This window comes from Dermacentor silvarum, chromosome 6, assembly GCF_013339745.2.
Source record: "Dermacentor silvarum isolate Dsil-2018 chromosome 6, BIME_Dsil_1.4, whole genome shotgun sequence".
Classification (NCBI taxonomy): domain Eukaryota; kingdom Metazoa; phylum Arthropoda; class Arachnida; order Ixodida; family Ixodidae; genus Dermacentor; species Dermacentor silvarum.
The window spans coordinates 97981750-98005915 of NC_051159.1; the positions used below are offsets into that span (position 1 = coordinate 97981750).

The 24166-nt window shown below is 43.9% G+C and overlaps 2 protein-coding genes across 3 annotated transcripts in view; both read left to right on the top strand.

The window, feature by feature from the left end:
• The window catches only part of LOC119456797 (uncharacterized), an 83363-nt gene extending 75204 nt beyond the window's left edge, over positions 1-8159 (top strand). Inside the window, 2 exon segments of the mRNA XM_049669079.1 lie at positions 2801-3055; positions 7607-8159. Of these exon segments, the coding sequence (XP_049525036.1) occupies positions 2801-3055; positions 7607-8088 (737 nt within the window). The 3' untranslated portion in view covers positions 8089-8159.
• Positions 8160-20187: 12028 nt separating this feature from the next.
• LOC119455732 (paired amphipathic helix protein Sin3a) overlaps positions 20188-24166 on the top strand; it is a 52626-nt gene continuing 48647 nt past the window's right edge. The window contains exon 1 of one of the 2 annotated variants that reach the window (XM_037717159.2): positions 20188-20323. The gene's annotated coding sequence lies outside the window, so the exon portion shown is untranslated. Of the gene's footprint in view, positions 20324-21367; positions 21654-24166 lie in introns of those variants that run through there. The other variant, XM_037717160.2, reaches the window with a different exon arrangement.

The window sequence follows — 24166 nt, forward strand, 5'->3', positions numbered from 1 at the left end:
AATTTAATCTACCTTTCTTGGAAGCAGTGCAGATTCATGCCGCGGGCTTATTCAGGTGGTCTGTACCCGTTTTTTGGTCAAAACTGAGCGTCACTGCCGATATTCTTAGTTTTTAGATTATACGACGGTCTTGCGTAGTCCCCTCTAAGTCGTATAATCGTTGTTCCACTGTATAATCCAGGACCAATTTCTAGGATGCCCAATTTTTTGGACATGCCTGATAAAAATACACCATTGGATTATGTGCACATTTCTTAGAAGCAGAGGCTTTTGATAACAAGAACACAGTAGGAGTGTCTATGCAGTCCACACCCGTTGCAACGGATCCAAATATATTATACTTTTTGATATAACAAACCATTCATCTCACATTTGCCTTCGGTGCAACAAATTCTGCTTTAATGTACCCAGCTATAACGGGACTGCGTATCAGGTAAAATGGACAAATTTTCAGGCAAAGTTTGTCTGGATGGTATAGATACAATGTACTTCGCTATGGCGAGTGCACTGCACGCAACAATTTCTAGCTACTCACGGTATGTGCAAAAATGCACTTTTTCTTTAGGAGTGAATACACTGGCAGCAAGCTTCCTGCAAGTTGTCCTATACAATTACCAATGGAGAATTTTCAGGTCGACGACGTAAACTGCTCACCGCCGCCTACCATTGTCGGCTAAGTTCCAAGCAAATGCTGAGGGTGCCACTAGACCTAACCAGCTTTGCTGCATAGCCGTAGTATATGGCACTTCAAAAATAATCGCCAATGATCGCAAAATGCATCGTTTTGATAATTTTGAAGATTGGCTGCTGTTTGAGGGCGTCCAGACTGATAAGCGTGTCATGCAGTCGAGCCGTCTCGCGTACAGTGCAGCGGTGCCCAGACATGAGATCCAAGGTGAACTTGTATCGTAGCACAGCTCTCCTTCATGCTACAGTGACAATGGTCGTCACTTGTCACGAAAAAATATATTAAAAAATCAGTTTAATCTACCAACCACTGATATGTGACATAGCGCATATAATCGCAGTGGGGATCTTCCCCAACCCGTAGCGCGATTAATCGCAGCTACGTAGGGTTCGGGCGAATAAGGCAACAAGCGAGTCCACTCAACAACGTTTATTGCTGTGGGCAATAAAACACACTTGCAGAGGGAAGTCCGCTCTGTATAATAAGTAATAAAATAGGCTTGCCTCGTCGCGTGTGGTAGTCGCGCAAACGAGGTCACTCACGGGTTGCAGCGGGTAAGTCCGTATGGGCAGGTAGGTGTAGCGAGGTCAGAGAGGCCCGGGGGTCTCTCGGTCGCGCTCTTTTATACCTTTTTACCTTTTCGCTAGGGGAATGTCCTCCTCGCCCGCCGGATACTTTCCCTCTTCCCGCACGGGCACGCGCGTTGCGAGAGGGGAGCGAGAACCGGGAGAGGGCAAAGTGCATCTCTCCCGTGTCCGCCTGGCTCCCGCCGAGTGCGCTCTGTGCGCAAGCGACGGCGAGCGCCCGTGGGAGAAGGTGGCAGCGTGTGCTCCCCACACATTTCAGTAATTAACTTCCTAATCAATTAATTTACCGTGCATATTGCAGTTTACGAATAGTAGCCGATGAGTTTGCAAGGCATATCCACTTAGAACGAGTTTTGAGGGTGGAATTGGTATTGAGAGAACTGTGCCATCAAACTCGTGGTAAAAAAGGCACTGTTGTTCCACTTAATATTTTAAGAAAACACTTTATTAGGCATTGAAGCTCAAAAGTAATTCGAACGCCCATGTATTTCATCACACATTTGGATAGGAATATGATTTCTCGTGCAAGTAATATCCGCCTCTTTGAATAATAAAGCTCAAAGACTAAAGTTAAGCTATCTGCCGCAGGCGATTTTTAAGAATTCTGTAAAACTTGAGAATGATCACCCCATATATACCCCAGTGCAGGGACACTTCTATTTGTCGGTGACCAGCGTCCAATGCGGACAGCAAGGCGCTGTGCCACGTGGTAGCACAATTACTGCGTAAACCCATTTATCTATTTTTTGCGATTCGGAACGGACTTCGGATATTCCTTTCAGGTACCAATTAATTCTTTTGATTTAAAACTTAATTTCACCAAATTTCTTAAATATTCAGAATCATAAAAAGTGCACAGCTGCAGGATACAATAAGAATTTTGAATTCTTTAAGTGAGTTCTGTCAAGTTTACAGAATGTTGACTCCATGCAAAAACTCGCTGCAGAAACCAGTTGCACACCGACGGGACGAGGTTTGGGGGTTTTAACCCCCTCCCTGAGGCCGAGTTAATTCCCCTTTTATTGAACTCCTTTTCTTTCCTTGCGTCTTTGCAACTAAGATGTAAGATGCGCAATCGTCTGCACACTCACAAACTTGCGCAAAAAGCTCATTTTTTGACAATTTCCCGTGAAGAAATTGAAATTATTAGGGCTGTAGTAAATAAGCTGTTGATTTTTTTTTTTTTTAAGTGTGCATGATCCGTAGCCCTCCACTACGGACTACTTTCACGAGTGTTGTTACGTGTATAACGCTTTTTCTTCATAGCTTTCTCGTCATTGCCACAAAAAGTTGTCGTAGTTCCATTTATAACCCATAAATAGAACTAGGACAACTTTTTGGCAGTTTCTGGCTTTTACGGAGACAAAATTATTTGTATCAGGTGGCTGGCACAATTCAAAGAATCGTAGAGGAGGCCACACTTTCTTACACGTTTAGCATATTCATGCACTGCTAATAGCATTAATACTTATTTGTACCTCCCCACCCATCCTCTTTTGTCCTCTCCCTTCTCTATCCTGCGCAGTTTCTCACCTTGTGTTGTGCAACCAAACAACCGCAGCTGTCACTGCATGTGGTCCCACGACACGGACAATGCGGCTGAAATGCTTGACGGGCAACTCAGCAAACTACTTCCCGCCCCTGATCAACTTAGACGACGAGGACACCAATTTGAATGAACCATTTTCAGAGGTATTCTCGTCAAGTGTCTCCAGCGAGCTGCCGGCAACGACACACTCACTCCCAGTCGACACATCTACCTCTTCTGTCCATGAGACAGGTTGGTTCCTTCTACTGCACCTGTCACCTAACCTTCATCATTATTATTACAGTAGACTTCCGTTTAATTCGATCCCGACCGAAGGTCCTGGCCAGCAACCATGCATTTCTATGGGCCCAAACATTTGTTATTTCAATCCTAAAATTGGCATTCGCCGATTAGTTCGAACTTGACCAGACCACATGCATGCACCGGCCCCATATGGTGACCCCAATAAGGACCCCTTTATTGGCAGCGTCTGTCTCGGCAGAGCTTAGGGGACAGGGAATGAGTTACGCGCGTCATCTCCCATCAAAAGCACCTATTTTCAGCTCGTCCTAGCAAAATTTTCAAGCAATCACGGTAGTTCACAATGTCTGATTACGGTATTTACCCGATTCTAACGGGGCGCCATTTGTTCTCCAAGAAATTCGGGCCGAAATTGCCTGCGCGATCCAGTCGTATACAAAACCTAAAACCACCTTCGCGGCATTCGTATGCGTTGCCGCACAACATGGCTGTATTGCGGCGAAGCTCAATTTAGGAAACCAGCCATCATTCTAAAAATTCAGGTGCACGCTAGATTTCTACTTTGGATAGAAGTTTAAGTCATTTCTGCATTAGTTTTCTAGTTCGGACACAGAAATTTGGCACATGTTTGATTCCAAGGCGTGTTAAACTCGAGTAAATACTGCCAAATGAATCAGCGGTGTGTTTTGGTTTTTTTTTTGTTTTGTTTTGTTTTTTCCCTGCATGTTGTTGAATTCGACCCGCCGGGTAATTTGATCAATTTCGTTGGTCCCGTCAGGGTCGAATTAACGGAAGTCAACTGTATTATTATTTAAAGATGGCCTGTAGCCTTGCCTATTGAGCCTCAAAGGCAGGTTTCACATGAAATGCAGAAAGAAATAACTGTACATTTGTGCAACAGTCTGAGAAAGAGACATAGACATGATCAGAGTTAAAGTCACTGTAAAACCTAATTTTAGGCATTGAAGTTATTTTTATGCCATATTAGAGGTTCATTAGCTTGTCAGTCAGTGGCACAAACGTTGGAAACGTAGGCGATAACCTGCGTGAATATGTGTAATTCATTCATGCTGGCACATTCATGGGCTAAGAGGAAGCATTTGAATTAATAATTACATCTGTTGATGGCAATTCAACTGAGGAGCCAGAAAAGCTTAATGCGAAAAAAATTAGGGTGTCTTACGATGAGAGAAAGACATTACTCTATTGCTACCTGCAGTTAATCAATAAATCATTTAAAGAACTTCATTTTCACCAAAACAGCAAATTTACTATGATAAAATGGGACCGGGAAAAAGGCTGCCTAATCACAGCTTGACAGAGCCCCAGCCACCCATTGGCAGGGAAAACAGGGTACAGGAAAACAGGGTAGTTGGAAGTTAGTGCCCGTCTGTTGTACCTGTCTCCTTTTCGTCCTCGTCTGTTCTGCGCTGTTTTTTCTTCAAGTACAGCACTCATAATCTTTAGCATAAGAAATCATAATAAAAATAAGCAAATAAAAATTTGATCTCAAACAATTGTTCCACACTCGCAGATTTGTACCACAGTGGACACACTGCTAGTACATGTGTACAAGTAATATGACAATTTCGACACAAGTATTTCTTGGAGAATCTGTTGTGCACAGTGAAATGCAGAAATGCACTTTAAGACATGCGTACAAAATAAGAATAATTAACAAAATAAAATACAAAGCATGGCCAAATACTGCTATAAATGAAGGCATGTATGAATTTTCACAAGAATAATGTCCTGACTTCTGTTTTTGTAAGAAATGAAATGTCTGTTAGTAGCAAATATTAGTAGTTTAGTGTTGTTGGCAAGATATGTCAGATGCAGTGTGCTCCGTACTGCGTGCGTGAAAATGGAACGTGCCAAGGTGGTTGATATCAGAAGCGATAGGAAACAGCATTTCGCTCAAGGTGTGCAAGATTGAAAAAAAAAAGTATCTGATTTGCCAAGTGCTGCCTTCTTGTAGAGCCTAATAGGCACCAGGTACGGCATGACTTTAGACCGGTGGCGCCTACATGCGACGGCGCCGCAAATGTAATGGCATGTGATGGCCGGGCCGGGCGCAGCAGACGCTGGCACCAGCTATGTTAATTTAATATGTTCTGTCATTTTTTTTTTTTCTGCTTTGCGTTACCGAAATATATCACTACATGAAACCAAGTCTGATCAAACATGTTACATTTTTGGGTGCATGAACAGTTACTGAAACATGAATGAAGCTGGTTATAGGCCATTCACATCAATCGTTTCAATCGTGGCTTCGCCAGATATAATGGCAGAAACTGAGGATACGCGCGGGTCTGTAGGCAACAGTAATTACAGTGCTCAGTAATTGAAATGCCATGCTAGAAGCGCATGGTCGTCGACTTTTTTTGCACCGACTGTAAGCACTAGGGACACCGAGATGATGCATTGTGGTATACAGTAAAAGCGAGAACTTTTGTGCGCATTGTGACTTCATTTGGTCCTACGGCGATCACCTGTGGCGAAAAAAAAAAAAACGGCGGCAGCCGCACGCTCTGCATATCACATTTGAGTGCCCCAGCACTGTACATTTCCGTCACTGTCTTGCTATGGTCTAGTTGTTCTAATATTAATAAAGGAGCCGTTCACACACAAGAGCTTCGTGTACCATGTGAATTGCCCATATTCGCTTTCGCAGGTGTAACAGCTCCGGAGCTTGGCCACCGAAGGCAAACACTCATATTTGTAGTCGTCATTTTGCCGTCTCAGTATCAGTGTATCAGTGTATCAGTTTTCCTTTTAAGGTATATTTTCGTTCCTTGCGCTTCCCAACTCTGGTTGCATCTGGCACATGACTGTTTGCTGTGCATCGACGGTGAACGCACACGCAGCGGCGTGTTCAGGCTCGCCGCTACCGATGGCTTTCGTAACGCTAAGCAGCTGTGAAATGAACCATGACTGAAGATTGGGCTAGTTTCAAAGACATTAAGAATGACTAAGCATTGCAAAGATACAAAAAATTAAAACGGATAGGGAACAATAACTTACCGACACGTGCGATCAGCAAAGCAGCTCAAGAAACAAAAAAAGGGAGACATACGTCTCCTTATTTTGCCCATAATTTTTGTGCTCCTCCCTTATTTACATGATTAAATACGCGACAATGCTAACGTGCACAGCAAAATAACATCTAGAATATAACTGCTGGAGTTGCAAATCGTATTGCTGCGGTGAGTTCTGTTCGCGGGGTTCACTTGCATCACAATTTGCACTAGTTTTCTACTTTATATATTACCTGATGCCATGAATGTGGCCTGTCTTGTACAAGTGGCGACCTTTTTCAAAAGCAGACATACGAAAATGTGTTTTCCAGTACGTCAGGCCTTAAAACCCGCAGTGCAAAATCACTGGAAGCACCGTGAGCGCCTTCATCCCGTTATCGAGCGTCTTCATCCCATCGTCGCAACTCCCCGAAATCCATATAGTTCTAGTTTTTCTAATCACATGGCATGATTGACATGACCAAAGGCTTTGCTACAATCTAGATACAGTCCTAGCGTCAACGTCTTTCTATATTCTCTAATATAATCTCTTTCTGAAACAGGAGTGCATCTTCTGAGGAGCGATTTTTTTTCTGAATCCAAACTGACGGTTAGTTAGGAGATTAAATTTTGTACAAAAATTTTCAATGCAGGTATTAATAACGTTTTCAATTCCTTTCGAAAAAAACTGACAAAATTGAGATGGAGCGGTAGTTTGAAAAGCTATTTTTGTCACCTCCTTTATGTATTACTGTTACTCTAGCTGCTCGCATATTAGTAGAAAAAAAAAAACACTTGAAATAGCCGAGTTAAATATGTGTGTAATCGCAGGGGCGATCAAATCGAGTATGTACTTAACAGGCTTAATTACTAATCCGGCTGCATCACAACCATGACTGTTTTTAAGGCCCGCAGAAAAGAGTTGTCGCCTCAGAAATAAAAGTAGGCTCAAAAAACAAAGACTGTGGTAATCTTGGGACATCTACGGAAGTAACCGAGGAAGAAGCAGTGTTTCCTATTTGTACAATAAAGTAATTAAAACTGTTCACAAATTTCTCCCTGCTTAGTAAAAGTGCTATCAACTACCCTGCAGTCGACAGCATCTGACACTGACTTTCTATTCAATAGGTAATAATTTTTTTTCCAGACAATGTCACTTTTCCGAAGGCTGTCACTGTCGAAAATTCTTCTGCAATATTCTTCCTTGGATTTAGAAATGGCTTTGTTCAACTTGGTCTTGAAAGATTTGAATTCTCGCAACATTTCATTGTCACGAGTATTAAGGAAGGCCTAAACATCCTGTTTTTCACATTGATAAGTTTTACTAATTCTCGAGCAACCCACGGTTTGCAAGCTTCTTACAGCCATAGTAGCTTTACAGCCAGTGAGTTCTCATGTTGCCTTTTCATTCTATTTTTGTGCTGAAATGTGAAATGAAAGAATGGGAAATGAAATGGATTGTTAAAACAATAAACTTCATGGCTCACTAACACTAGATGTCTTCTTTTTCTCCACATTTTTAAAGACGCTGACGAAAGCCAGAGCCCAAACATCCTGAATCTCCTGGGGCTGATGCGCAAGCCCTCGCACTCTTCATTTAAGGACACTGAGTTGGACGATGGCTCTGTGAAGGTGCCGCCAACAGCGGGTAGCCCAGAGCGATGCCTCGTGGGTCCCAGAAGTGCCAAGAGACGGTGGGCTGCCATGGGTATGATCCTGGATGAAGGGTCGGACTCTGAGCCGCCAGTTTTGGAGCCACAAAATCGCACTGAACGCTCTGCAACCCGCGTAGCCCGCCGCCGCCTCGACGAGGCCCCGAGTTTAGAGCCCCAGGTCGAGCTAGCAGGCGAGGAGGAAGAGAGCAAGCTTCCTGCGAGTGAGGACTGCCTCACCGATGCTGCCCTCGATGAATGCAATGTGGAAACAAAGCCAGCGGGAAGCAATGGCTCAGAGGACAGTTTGTGGCCTGCCTTGGACTCTTGCATTGTGCTGGACAGCAGTGTTTAAGTGTGTTGTTCTTTTTATATACGAGAGAAATAAAATAAAAAACAGCCTTCTACATTCTATTTTGTTCGAAAGTGGGGTGTTCTGTTTTTCTTTTTGATAACATAACTTTGTGCGTGCATCGGCGTGCATGCCCGGTGTGCAACACTGCCTCCACTGAGCACTCCGAGTCTGAGCACGGCGCTCTGAATGATCTAGGTGAATGTGTTCGAAACGGTCGAAAGTCACTCGTGGAACATATCATGAGAGAGCATTTCAGGTGGTCAAAGCTACATGTCTCTCAAAGTACAAAAATTTTTTGTGACCATCCTGCCCACTGCTGCCATGCATGAATTATGCATTAGAATAGACCATATGTATTCCTTACTACACTGTTGTTGCATGCCATGACACCTTGTGCACCCTACCCTCCCTGCTCAGTTATTAGTGACAGTAAGTGCAAAGGCTAAATGATACTCGAAAACCTGACCAGTCGCAACAGGCACTTCCTTGGTAAGGTGAAAGAATGGGCAAAGGAAAAGGGGTACCGTTACGTGTGGCACCGAAATGGCAAGGTATTTCTGAGGCGGGCGGATGGCGACCGAGCACTTGTGATACGATATGCACATGACCTTCCTGCTTAGTTTGTACTTTCATAATTACATTGTTTTTGTTAAATGTCCAGTATGACACAACATAGATATTTTCTTCCGCAAGAATTGGAATGCAGCTGGTATAACCGAACATAAAAATTCCTTGAAATGCCTTCACTTGAATCCACGCTCGCTCTGCGCTAAACTAACAGATGTCGTGGATTTCATCTCTAGTTTTTCCTTTTTGTTCGATGCCGTCATGGTCATGGAGACGTGGTTCAAAGATGACCACGATGAATTTAGCTGGGTTCCTTATCACTGTTATTTTTTAAATCGTCGAGGGGGTGGTGTTATGTTGCCATTGAAAGATGCAATGAATTGCGAATTGCTTCCATCGTTCTGTAGTGTACGTGACGACTTCGAAATACTTATGGCACGTGCCGGCAAATACGTGTTCTCTGTTTGTTATAGCCCCCCAAATGGGAACCTTCCAAGTTTTTTCTGTATCTATGAACGGTTTTTGCATTTTGTTTCCGAAAATAACTTACTCTTGATATCTAGCAGGTGATCTTAACATAGATCTGTCTGTAAATTCTGCATACCAGAAAGCAGTGATCACTATAATAACGTCAAATGGTTGTGAAAATCTGATTGCTTCGCCAACCCGAATTACAGAGAGCAGTGAAACTTTACTCGACTTATAACAAATATACAGAACGAGAGCATAACCTGCCAGTGTGCAATCACACGACATAAGCAACCACCTTCCAATATTTATCATGATACCTAAACATAGTTCTCGAGACAAGAGGGATGCGAGATGTTTCACTTATCAGCCAATTACAGCAGCCAACCTTGAGGCTTTTAGAACTCATGTTAACCTGTGACCTGGAGGTTATCTGTCAAATCACGAATGCTGAAGAGGCATACACAAAGTTCATAGATATAATTTCTAAGGTGTACAAGTACCACTTTCCCGAAAAGAGAATTACCTTAGGCAAAAAATTTTGTAAACCCTGGATAACGCCTGAATTGCATGCAAAAATAAATCGCAAGAACGAGTTGTATCATAAATTTATTAAAAATAAGGACCCAGACACATTGAAACAATTCAAAATATATCGTAATAAACTGAATAAGGAAATAAAACTAAGCAGAATGCGACACATTCAGTCGGAATTTGAGTGCCCTACACCAAAACCCGATTTCTTATGGAAAAGGTTAAATACTGTCCTACATCGTAATAAATCATATTCTCGTATAGAAAAGCTGAACATAGATGGCAATGAGATATATGGCATCCCTCTCGCCACTATGTTCAACGATCACTTTGTTAGGAACGATCAAAACAGTTCACCTGGGACATTGTTTCAGTTGATGATGCCTGTTGCCAGCCCCTTTTCATTATTTCTTGAACCTGTCTCTGAAAATGAAGTTTTCTCGGCTTTCATGTCACTGCGAAATAGTTCCTCGTGTGATTTTGAAGGCATGCAAATTAGACCAGTAAAGCACGTGTTAGATATATCACACCGCAACTTACATATGTTTTTAATTTATGTTTGTCCAGTGCAACTTTTCCGAAAAGAATGCAAATCGCTAAAGTGAGTGTTTTATTTAAAAAGGGAGACAAAAATGATATCCAAAACTATAGTCCTATATCCATATTGCCTATTTTCTCTAAGGGCTTGGAAAAAATCTTACATCGCCAACTTAATTTTTTCGAGAAGAATAATATAATATTGTCTGCCCAATTCGGCTTCAGAAAGCTTAAATCTACCGAACATGCACTGTTGGAACAAAAGGAATTCATTTTATCCCAGTTCGAAGAAAGAAGACTTGTGCTTGGCGTCTATGTGGATTTTAGCAAAGCATTCGATAATATTAACCATTTAACTTTGTTTGAAAAACTTGAAAGCTATGGCATTCGAGGTCATTGTTTGGCACTAATTAAATCTTACCTGGCAAGCAGACAGCAATTTGTTCAGATAGATAAGCATTGCTCAAGTATGAAGCCTATTTCAAAAGGAGTTCTGCAGGGAAGTGTTTTGGGGCTCCTTCTTTTTAATGCTTATATCAATGATTTAACAAATATTTACCTAAGCGTAAAATATCTCCTGTATGCTGATGATGCCAGTATATTTGTTTCAGGAACAAACTGTACAGATATAGAGTATGAAACGAACCTCATGCTCTCTAAGCTGAGGGACTGGTCACTAATGAACCAATTAGAAATAAATACAAAAAAAAAACCAAAGCTGTGCTCTTTAGGCCTAAAAATAAGCCAGTCAATTCAAATATTAACATTATGTATGGGGATAAAACAGTAGAAATGGTTACCAGTATGAAAACTCGGCGTAACATTTTCGAGTAATATGCTTTGGGACGAGCATATTGACGCCCTTACAATCCAGTTATCTAGAGTCATTGGCATGATGTGGAAATGTAAATCACTGCTGCCATTTAAAGTTAAACTTCTAATTTATAACTCTCTTTTTTATTCATACCTCTATTATTGCTTGTTGGTATGGGGTACAACTACTTTTGTTAATTTGCATAAATTACTTGTCTTGCAAAAGAAGTTTGTTCGGCTGCTCTTTAATGTCCCCTATAACTCCCATACTATGAACTTATTTCAGGAAGCCAACATAATGTCTGTGTTAAAATTATACCAGTACAAGTTAACAACTGCCGTTAGGCGAGAAGTAAAACTGAACAGCTCCTTTCTACGAGAACTTTGTAGCCTTGAACTCAATTACAAATTTTATGTTACCCGTCATAAAGAAATATGGCGGGTGGTCACACCCAGAACAAATTGTTTAAGGGAAAAGCTATCGTACACAATGCCAATGCTTCTAAATAAATATAATAATCTAGGCGTTGGTGTCACGTAACTAACGGCCCAACAACTGAGAGACTTGTATGTACAGGATTTTAAGTTATTAGTTAAGTGTACTTCCTCTCGGGTTAGTATGTATATAAAGTGTGTATATATGTTTGTGTAGATATATGGGTATGCATATGAGTGTATGTGTATATACGGGTATATGAATGCATGTGTATATATGTATATACATATATGTGCTCAGCGGCATCTACTTGTTTCATTTTTTCACCATGAGAACTACATAAGCTACCTAATTATTTTTGGACACCAGTGGCTCTGTATGCACACGCGTAGGTATGTGCATGCATATGCGCGCATGTGGGTACATGTAGGTGTATGTACATAAAATGCACATGTGTATACATGTATGAATTGTTGTTGCCGAATACTCTGTAAGGGGGCTGCGGGCCTCGTCAAGCTGCCTCTACTGGAGCAGCTTTTACTTGCAGCCTCCTCCACCGAGTTGATGAAAATAAAATTATTATTGTTATTAGATTATTATTATTAGATATGTGATGCAATGCCCACTTGCCTCAAAGGGGAGAGGAAAAGGATGGAAAGAGAAGAACAAAATAAGAGAAACTGGAATAAAGGAGATGCAGTCAAACAGCACAGGACACTGCTCAAAATTCAGCTGCAGGCGTAGTATACAATTACAGTTTGAGTGCATCAAAAAACATCTCCCAAGCTAAAGGTTCACAACTGAGGAACGTTTTATCCGCCGATGTTTCGGCTGGTCGCCAATTTGCGGGTGCGTCTACGTCACCGGCAACATATACGAATTCACTGGCAAATGCAGCACTGTGCGAATCAAAGGGAATTTGTGCAGATATGCCAGTCAATTATGTGTGCTCATTTACATGATATGTCATGGCGCCCTCGGGAAACAACACTCATATATTAAAGTGCGCTCCTTGGGGCTTATGTTGTCGCCACAGTGTAATAAATATGACACCGTGATTGTCCCCAAACAATAACTGTCATATATTTCTTGTGTGCCTTTCCTTTCTTCAATGCTGCGCACCCAGTAGGTACTTCCAGGTCATGAACGGCATGCACGTTATCATCGTGACATAGCATTATTGACAGGAAACTGCGAGCGCCGAGTTTTGAAGAAATGAAACTCAAGCCAGACAGATGATTATTGTCTGGGGACAAGATGCGCCCCCAAAGGCTGTAAATTTTAAATGCGTAAGCATTTCTACGCCTACCCAACGAGCAAACCCGTCCGTCACGTAAGACACTCGCCTTCAAGATAGGGCCCGCACCAGCGAGAGAATTGACATACGTGCTGTCCTCTCGCTTTAACGCAGACTAAGCAGAGTCTCCATCGCAGATCGCTTTCACGATAAGGCCCGCGTGGCCGCGCCACACTGCACCATACGCTGCCACTGGAGGAGTATTGATCGCGATTCATAGTGGTTAGATGCGGATGGATAGAACGATAACAGCTAATGATTGGACCGTCATCAGCGCACATGGCGCCGCGTCACCTGCAGTAGTTTGCTTGCATCATCAATTCACTTTGCTCCGCAGCAGTTCGTGTTCGCCGCAGCGCTGTCGTTTATACTGGTTGGATCAAGTTTCATAACATTGATAATGACACCGGGCTGTGTGGAGATGAGCAAGTGGCACAATGCTCACGCATACAACTCCCAGATGAGTTTCTGCGTGCGTATAAAAAACACCGCATATCCACGAAGTGAATGAGGATGAGTGGGCGAAGCACTGCGGGATCATGTATATGTACATGTATATGTACATATATATGTATATATACATGTATGTATATATACATACATATATGTTATGAAGTTCCAACACACGGTAAAGCCTTCAAGACTTTAATTATACTAGTCAGCTGCCATTACGACAATTCAGCAGTACACTTTCGAGGTAGCACATCGCCCAGGACAAAAGCATCAGGACGCAGATGCTCTGTCTAGACTTCATGTACCAAGAGAAGTTACCCATGAAGAAGTGAATATGAGCAAATTGTGGGAAGGAACGCAAGACCTGAAGATGCAAAACGGGAAGCTAGAAGTGCCCAAAACAGCGATACCGACCATACTGCGACTCTACCACGACAGTCCGGAGTCGGGAGGCCGTGATGGATTCACTAAAACATACAGAAAGCTAACGCAAAGATTCACTTGGAAAGGCATGAAGACAGATGTCGCTAACTACATAAAGACGTGCCACAACTGCCAACTTTGCAAAGCTAAATTCAGACCGCGTGAAAACAAAATGGTCACTCCAGAATACTCGAAATGTGCCCTTCGAAATACTACATCTCGATTTTGCTGCACTCAAAAAGAAGGCCGAGGGGGTCAAAAAGACGCAAGCATTCCTCGTTGCAGTGGACGAGTGTACACAGTTCGTGGCTGCTAAAGCTGGCAGAGAAGATGCGAACTGTGTAACTTCTTTTCTAGAGAGGGATATGTTCTCCAATGTTAAGGTGATCGTTGCGGACAACGGACCGGCATCCCGAAGCGAAAAACTTCGCCGTTGGGCTGAAGCAAGAGGCGTCGAGCTACGTTTTTCAGCACCTTATCACCCAGAAACGAATTCTCTTGCAGAAAGGGTGATTCGGGACTTAAAGACATTCCTATCTTTATACCTCAACTTCAAAGGCGGGTGGAAGTGCGCTCTGGAAGCAGCTGTTTGTCACCATAACCGATCTCACACTGCAGCATTGCGATGTAGCCCTTACTTCGCCGCTTTCCAAAAACCCTGTTGGTTACCTGCGGACAAAGAACTTTATATAGTTGAAAAAATAACACTTTCCGAAAAGCAACTGGATTTGAACCAGAAAGAAAAGTATCGTAAAACTATGAAAAAGAACTTCGACAAACGTCACCAGTCCACGATACCCGATATTGAACCAGGAGACATGGTGCTGGTTCGAAAGGGGTTGGATTCAAAGTGCCCCTTTATAGGCCCATATTCAGTATTGAAAACAGTGAAGCACCAAGGGATTCTCAAGACCGTGTATTATCAAGGACCCTGAGGAAACACAGAAGAGGCATCGATCGCTATTATTCTTCAATATCATCCCAGGAGAGATGATAATGGAAGCCCGGGAGGATGTAGTGATCCTAGAGGAACAGACAGCGAACAGGAGAAAGATGTGAAAGAAGAGAACGAAGACATGGAGCACCGTAATGGCAGCTGACTAGTATAATTAAAGTCTTGAAGGCTTTTACCGTGTGTTGGAACTTTATATATGTATATATATATATATATTTGAACCAGAAAGAAAAGTATCGTAAAACTATGAAAAAGAACTTATATATACATATATATACATATATATATATATATACATATATATGTATATATATGTACATATATATACTGTACATGTGTACAGTATATACAGCGCTTATATAGCCCTTGTGCACCGCAGCGCCCCTAGCGGTCTCCATGCAAACCAGAGCTACGGACAACGAGGGACAAGGCTCGGCCCTAAGGTGCTTCGCCTCTAATATATATTTTGGAGCGCGAAGGCACAGACGACAGGCGCAGGGCCCCTTTCTTTGGCCATACAGTGTCCTCGTGCTGCGCAAATTTAAAATATATATACTGAACTTTTACAGCGAAGCTGTTCAGGGCTCAGTCTTCGATGCTCGCGTCCGGATGTAGAAAAAAACTCATTGGCCGTAGGCTGTATATGCGAATGAAAGCGTGCGAGGGACGCGCGCTTTCACGGGGAACGAACGCACGGCGGAGAGAAAAGGCGACTTTAGTAGTAGAGGTTGAGGAAAAGAGAAAAAATGCATGTTTCTGCAGCCCTCTGAGGGGCGGGGAAAGGGGATAGAAAGTAGGAAAAGTGGAAGGAGGGGAGGCTGCGGCACCAATTGCGTATCTTGCGACCGGTCGCAAAGGGAACTGGCAACAGGACAGCGGGAAGGCAGCGCGGGAGGGAGGGGTTGCAGCTTCTGCTCTGCGAACTTGTACTTTGCGCGGCGCCGTGCGGTCGCGCGCACCGTATCTTGAAAGCAATCTGCAACACGACTCCTACCTTTGTATGCGCTGTGCTTTCGCCGCTCCGTTTCCGTTAAAGCGATAGACCGCATGAACCTTCGCTCGCGGCTGCTGGCGCGCCAGCGTTTTGACAGCGGTTGTGTGCGGTCACACAAACAACGCGCAGAACTGTTGTCGATGGCGGCGGCGTTTTGCCCGCGTTCGCACCGAACGCGCGCGGCGTTGGTGACGTTTTTATGAAGAACGTGCCAACCTTTGCCGTACACCCTATAGCAGTATACCGTAGCAACCATATATTAAGGCCATATGGTCCCTGTAGTCACTAAATAAATGAAAACCACCGGATCACATATATATTTCTTATTATTTAATAGTTTAAATAACCAATTACACCATCACATCTTAATAGTCATAATTGTAGATACATAATTACCACCATAGTACAAGTTCGCTGGTCTTCCATCTCCACCCCAGTGGAAGGGCTGACAGATATTTTTTTTTTTTTTTTTTTTTTTTAATGCGAAAGCATCAAATGGCCTATTTAGTGAAAAAGCCGGCGTCTATAGCAGCGAAACGGCACCTGAATTCCCATTGGCTCCGACGCCACGCCACGAGCGCGCCTCGACGGAGTAGATACGGCCACGCCGCGGGGCGAGGCGGGTTTTCGCAATACCACCTAGATTAGTTATCTACGTGGTGCTTGTTTTCGTCGGTGAGGTAGTCGCGTGACGCGCGCGTGCTGCTGGGTAACACTGGGCCTCTTCGATTATCCTTCCCTGTTATTCCCGGACTGCCCGAGGCAGTGCTTTCAGCCAATGAGCGTTGCGTGTCCAGCTTCTCGGACAGTCCGAGATTGTCAGAGACGGATAATCGAAGAGGCCCACTGGCTGGTGCCGCCGTCTCGCTCTCGGAAGCCGAGCAGTGTGCGAGCACCATCACTGCCATTGGAGCTGATCTGATCAGTTATTTCCTGTTAGAATTTTGATTTATGGTCATCATCATCATCATGCAGCCTATATTTTATGTCCACTGCAGGACGAAGGACGCTCCCTGCGATCTCAAATTACCCCTGTCTTGCGCTAGCGTATTCCAACTTGCGCCTGCAAATTTCCTAAATTCATCATCCTATCTGGTTTTCTGCCCACCTCGACTGCGCTTCCCTTCTCTTGGTATCCATTCTGTAACCCTAATGGTCCACTGGTTATCCATCCTACGCATCACATGGCCTGCCCAGCTCCATTTCTTGCGCTTAATGTCAACTAGGATATTGTCTATTCCCGTTAGTTCTCTGATCCATACCACTCTCTTCCTGTCTCTTAACGTTAGTCCTAAGATTTTTCGTTCCATTGCTCTTTGTGGGGTACTTAACTTGTTCTCAAACTTCTTTGTTAACCTCCAACTTTATGCCCCATATGTTAGCACCGGTAGAATGCAATGATTGTACACTTTTCTTTTCAACGACAGTGGTAAGCTCCCAGTCAGGATTTGGCAATGCCTGCCGTATGCACTCCAACCCAATTTTATTCTTCTGTAAATTTCTTTCTCGTGATCAGGGTCCCCTGTGAGTAATTGACCTAGATAAACGTACTCCTTTACAGACTCTAGAGGCTGACTGGCGATCCTGAATTCTTGTTCTCTTGCCAGGCTATTGAACATTATCTATGTCTTCTGCATATTCATCTTCAACCCAATTCTTACACTTTCTCGATTAAGGTCCTTAATCATTTGCTCTAATTCGTCTCCATTGTTGCTGAATAGGACAATGTCATCTGCAAACCGAAGGTTGCTGAGATATTCGCCGTTGATCCTCACTCCTAAGCCTTACCAGTCTAAGAGCTTGAGTACTTCTTCTAAGCATGCAGTGAATAGCATTGGAGAGATTGTGTATCCTTGCCTGACCCCTTTCTTGATAGATAACTTTCTACTGTTCTTGTGGAGAACCAAGGTAGCTGTGGAATCCTTGTAGATGTTTGCGAATATATTCACGTATGCCTCCTGTACTCCTTGATTACGCAATGCCTCTATGACTGCTGGTATCTCTACTGAATCAATTTATTTTCACAATCTATGAAACCTATATAGAGAGGTTGATTGTACTCCGCCGATTTCTCGATTACCTGATTGATGACATGAATATGATCCATCGTAGAATGTCCCTTCCTGAAGCCAGCCTGTTCTCTTGGTTGGCTGAAGTCAAGTGTTGCTCTGATTCTATTGGAAATGATCTTGTTGAATATTTTATACAATACTGAAAGCAAGCTAATGGGTCTATAATTCTTCAATTATTTAACGTCTCCCTTCTTGTGGATTAGTATAATGTTGGCGTTCTTCCAGCTCTCTGGTACACTTGAAGTCGTGAGGCATTGCGTATAAAGGGCCGCAAGCTTTTCAAGCATTAAATCTACTGTTATTCCATCTTCTCCATCAGTTTTTCCCCTGGTCATGTCTTTCAAGACCCTTCTAACTTCATCGCTAGTTATAGAAGGAGCCTTCGTATCCGGTTCATCACTATTTCGAATAAAAGTAGCTTGGCTGTTTTGGGCACTGTACAGGTTAGTATAGAATTCTTCCGCTGCTTTTACTGTCATCGAAATTGCTGATGATATTACCATGCTTATCTTTCAGTGCATATATCTTGCCTTGTCCTATGCCAAGCTTTCTTCTTACTTATTTCATGCAGTGTCCATATTTTACCGCTTCCTCAATCTTTCCCACGTTATAATTTCGAATAAACCTTACTTTCTTCTTGTTGATCAGTTTTGACTGTTCAGCGAATTCTACCTGGTCTCTCGAGTTTGACACTTTCATGTTTTGTCGTTTCTTTATTAGGTCCTTTGTTACTTGGGAGAGCTTACCTACTGCTTGCCTTGGTGCTTTACCTCCCACTTCAATTGCTTCTTCTGAGATCAGCCTAGTTACGGTTTCATCCATTACCTCTACTTTGTCTTTATCTTCCTGTTCGAAAGCTGCATATTTGTTTGCGAGCACCAGCCTGAATTTGTCTGCTGTCTGGTGAGGGAGTGACTTTGTTGAAGCTTAGTAGGTCTAGGTTGGCCTGTTTCTTCTTGACTAATTTTATTCTTTCTTTCTTCAAATTGAGAAAAATCTAAGACCTTATTAACCTACGGTCACTGCAATTTACCCTACCTAACATTTCTACATCCTCCACTATGTTGGGATTGGCAGAGAGTATGAAATCTATTTCATTCCTTGTTTCTCCATTAGGGCTTTTCCAGGTCCACTTCCGGTTGCTGCGCTTCCTGAAGAAGGTATTCATTATTTGGAGCCTATTACTTTTCGCGAATTCTACCAACATCTCTCCTCTAGTGTTCCTGAATCGATGCCGTAGTTGCCAATTTCTTGCTCAACAGCCTGCTTTCCCCCCAATTTTGCATTGAAGTCGCCCATGACTACAGTAAACTGAATTCGCACCTTTCTGATTGCTAATTCGACATCTTCATAAAACTGTTTATTTCTTCATCGTTGTGACTGGAGGTTGGGACGTAGGCTTGTACTGCCTTCATTCTATACCTCCTATTCAGCTTTATTACGACGACTGCTACCCTCTCACTAATGCTGTAGAATGCTGAAGGCTGAAGGCTGTACTTCCATATTACTACATTTTTTGATATTCATGTGTAACATATCAATTTTGTTTGCTTTAGATGTACTATTAGATAAAATTCACAGAATTGTGATATCATATGTCATTGCTGAGTGACAGAGTTGTAAACTTCATAGTTTCGTTTTCTGAAAATTAGCAATTCTGGGCAATTTTGAATAAAAATAGACCACCTAAATAAAAAATCTGAAACCAACAGTCACTAGATTATAAGTTGTTCTGTTAAATGCAACAAACCTCATCAAGTTTGGTGTAGTGGTTGCCGAGAAAAACGAATTATGCTCATACGGCGGTGACTAGCACAGCGCGCATATATATATATAAGCGGACAAGGTGCATGCGTATTTGGTATAATAATAACACAGCACTCGTAATGCACAAATAAACGAATGAAAATGAATGAACGGGTAACCTAAAGAAACCAAGGTGAGTCTTCAATAATTCACGAGCAGGTAGCTTCAGGCTCAGGTGACTCATGAAACGGTATGCTGTGCCAAGAATCTTAGTTGAACAAGGGTGGTGTCTGTCATGTGCACCGTTTCGGGTAAATGCATGCAGCAGTATGAGAATACCTGCATCCTGGTGTTGTTCATGCCACATCAACCGATTGATTGATGTGGCATCAATCAATCGTTTGATTGATGCCACATCAATCAACCCCCCCCGCCCCTTCTTTGAATTTAAGCACTGATAACACCTACAACCATAATTGAACCGGTCCTGCATGGTGAAACAGATCTGAAAGTTGCGCGAGTTGATATACACACATTAGATACGGATGCAAAAATTCTGTGTTAGTGCGGCCTGCCCAGCCTCCCGCCGACAAACATTTCTGGCTACATGCACCACTGCAGGCTGCATTGCACAGAACCTACAAGGAACCATGAAACTCCAGTCATCATAGCCGTAACGAAACGAAAACTAGCTCAAATTTCGGAGTATGCAAGCTGACAACAGCCAATCCGTAGCCCCGTTTTCAGCTTCCCGCGCAAATATTTCTTTTTGCGCGCGTGTGTTTTTCTGTGTTTTTTGGGGCGCCTAGGGCATTCTCATTGGCCGGAGGCAACCCAAACACGAGTGACGTAGTTATTCAGGAAAGGATTTCATGGCGGAGGTTTTCAGTTGTTCGTTCTCGCGTCATTTAAATTCGGATTCATCGTTACCACGAGAAAGGTAAATACACTTGTACTTGCTACTTTTATGCTACAAGATGTTTAACTTCGTAGCTGTGCACGTATTTTTCGTCTGGCTTGTATTTCTCCATCTTGAAGCTACGTATTTTGATGGACCAGAAATTCTACAAACATCGAAGTTAATTGCTGGATTTTCGTGATGACAGGAAAATAAGCGTGTTAAAGCCAGTAGATTCTATACAGGTTTCGTCCATAGTCGTCGTTTCAACTTTTGATGGCTCCTTCAGCGCTTTTCGGCCGTCGTAACGTACCACTTTAGGACGTTAGCTTTTCGGACTAAACTGTGCGTCGTTGAAGGAGTAGGTCGGAACTGCGACCTCGAAGGCAAACAGTTGTTCGTATACCCGCATAGATTTTACTACGTTCGCTACTCAGCGCAAACGTACAGTATTTCTAACCAAAGAGCGCCAGTTCTGCAGAGCGCGTAGTTGCACTTCGTTGTCTGGAATCGCGCGACCACTTCGCACCGTTATTACTTGTTTCGTTTTCTGTGTTCCGTTTGTGGGGATCGCTCTGTGCATTCGAGAAAAAAACGCCGAAGTAGCGGTCTTGTTCACACGTTTCATTTGTGAACGGCGAGTGTCTTTGAACGGTTTAGTGCGAACGCTTCCACGGATCTGCCGTTGCGTCGAAAGTTTCGCGTCCCTTTCGGTGGAAAAGCCTGGCTAAGCGATCAGGATTAATCTTTCGGCCACCACGGCGGTAGAAATAGCTTGTATTGGCTTATATTGAGTGGGCCCGATGTAAGAAAGCGCTGTCCTGTTCTCTCGGGAGCGATACGCCTGTCATACGTTAGTTCGGCCCAGGTGACTCTCCCAAGCGTCGTGGGCGAGTCTACTGAGCAGGGTAGGTGGGGAGAGGGCGGAGCTCGCTGTTATGATCCACTGCTGCATGGAGCGCGTTCCTATCTCGCGAACTGCTTAGAACAGCAGCCACATCAGAAAACACCACTTGTAGTCGCACGGACGGACTGCGATGTCGCAGGAAGGCCGTTCTTTTTCTCGCTGTGAAAGCTCTTGCGGACGCAGTCATGACGAGCGGCACGCACGACGAGGCGCACGCAGGGCTTCGCAGCAGCGATGTGCGTGCTTCGGCGAGAGCGCAGCGGCTCCCTCGCTTGGCGGCGCTCTTGGACTTTCCCCGTCGTGTGTGCGTGCGTGCGTTGTAGTATTGCTGAAGAGCGTTGTGTTGTGTGTGTTGGTAGTGTGGCGCGGCCATATTTGCTTCGCGCGAGGATGCAGTGCGCTCTGCTGGTAAACTGTCACGGATTCCGCAGCATGTTGTCGTCGCGGGCCACTGTGTTGGAAATGGTAAGCGAGGCAAATCTCAGCTCTTCGCTCGAGTACGGGCAGCGGAAGAAATCACGGTGGCTGCGTTCAATCGTACCCCGTTTCGCTGGGCGGGCGGCCAGGAGCTCTTTTTCGGGGCGAGACTTTGAAAACGGCCGCGCTTTTTTTTTCTTCTTGCACTCGGCGTGGCATGGACGTGCTGTGAGCAGACCGTGCCGCGTGCGACCCTAGAAACATAGTGGCTGTGAAAGTGCGTTCCTTTGAATCCAAGCTTGGGCACGAGCTGGATCGGTGGGCGCGGGTATGACCTTTCCGCTGGCTGCGTTTCGCGTCGCGGTTGCCATTGAGTGGCACACCAGCTGAGCTCCCCCCCGCATGTGCCGCCGTCGCGCCGCGAGCGTCTTCCTCCCTCCTCGGTGCGGTCGCGTCTAGCCCGCGTCGAAATTCCAGCCCAGCAGGGTGTGATGATGCCCCGGACGCGTTCGCCCTCGTCCCCGCGGCTCGGACAGTCGACGGACCCCCTGTTTCGAGTGCTGAAGGAAGGGGAAGGGATGCCCTGTGGCGCGCCAAGGAAGTCGTTTGGTGCGTGCAGATTCGGGCGCCGCTTTGTTGTCTCGCGATGGAAAGTCGCCGGGCGAGGACGTCTGATCGCGTAGGGGCCTGAAGCAGGCCAGTTCGTCTGGTTCGGAATAAAAGTGGAACGGCGTGCACGCGGTGCTTTTCCGCCGAACGGAACGCGTAGCGTTCCTTGTTACCGACGCGTTCTTGCATACAGAAGCCAGAACGCCTATAAGAAAACGCCCGTGTTCGAAACCTTGCATAAATTGCTGTGCCTATAGTAGCTCGCTTTCAAGCATTTGAAATCCATCGTTCAATCCCTACTGGCGTTTGGGAAATAAACCTTGCTGCGTCAGCCATTCCGTTGTGAATCGCTCAAAATTCACGCCTTATTTGTTCTCTCCTGTGTTTCACGTTGAAGGCTGCTTCGGATACTATTTAAAGTTCCGTCTACATATTGGCTTTGCTTGAAACCGCGCAACCTATATATACTTGGTGTGGCTTCAGCTTGTTCGGATGTGCGTTACTATCCTGATTGGTTCATAGTGTCCTGTGCTGTTTCTTTTGCATTGCTAGAATCAGTGGTTTAAGCAGATCTGCCTGTACCATTTATCGATCACCAATGTTCTAAAGACAGATGTGTGAAAGTTATTATATTCACACTTATGAAATGTATGCTTCTTGGGTTATTAGCCTGCCTGCTTGTGATGCCTTTTTGTTTTAATGTTGGAGGCATTGGAAGAATGTTACATTTAAGCTTAGTTTTGTGCTGTGAATCAGATAATAAAACAGGGTAACAAATACTATTGCCATCAAAGCTTTTACTACTATGTGTACATTATAGGTTTTTGGCACATCGTTTTATCACACAGACAAAAAAAGATTCATCAGGACATGTTTGTCATTCCAGCTTTGTATGCATTAGGTCGCATGTGAGAAATACATCAGAATTTGGCAGTGGCAGTGCCCTGCCTTCTTCTCGTTGCAGTTGCGGCTAGCCTGCGTCTCTTAGCATGATATGAAAGGCTTGTGTTTCAGTTAGAGCACGTAAAAACTTTCATAGTGGCTAAAGCAGTGACTGAAGGAAGTACGCATTAACAAGGTCGTCACTATGATTGAATCATTGACTCTGTTTAAGCATACAAAAGGTGGTGACAAAAGGTCTTTTGGCAGACAAGAAGTTCCAAGAAGCGACTCGCCCTCAGAGGGGAGAGCAGTTAAACTACTGCCTTGCAGCCATTGAGTATGCAGCTTGAGTAGCATGTTTACACACACAATAGGCTGACAAAATGTGTCCCCGCTGTGCAGTTTATAGACATTTTCGATGTTTGCACGTGGAGGTCCCAAAGGACATCCGGTTTCCTCACTTAAAACAGACTAAGTTAGCTGGTAATTAAATGAATAGAAAGTTGTTAAAGCCTTCATATAATCACTATTGGCACCAAGTTTGCTGTGCTGTTAAAATGTACTGTGCTGTTAAAATGTACATTGATATTTTTTACTCCAAAATGTGCACGAAACCTGCATACATGAGTCGACGGACAAGGTTTTGAGCACATTGAGGACATGTACCTATAGTCGACTATGGCAGAATATACTTTTGTTTTCTTGGTAAACTTCGGGGGCTGAGATCATGCGACTGGAAGTTTACACTGCAGCCACAGCATAGGGAAAAGGGTCTACTTTCAAGTTCGGACGTAACCATCACCTTTGTAGCACAATATATGTTCACTATATAGGAAGTTCGTTTAAACTACCGATAAAGAAGTGAACAAGATACAGAAGCAGCGCTTTTTATTGCCAAAAAAAGGTACGCATGGTGCTTACTGTCAGAAATTGGCGAGTTTTTTGATGGAGGCGAAATGAAAAAAAAAAACAACACTCGTGTATGTAACGTGCATTTGGTGCACATTAAAAAACCCCAGGGAGGTCAAAATTATTCTGGAATCCTCAGCGTGCCTCAATCACGTCAACAG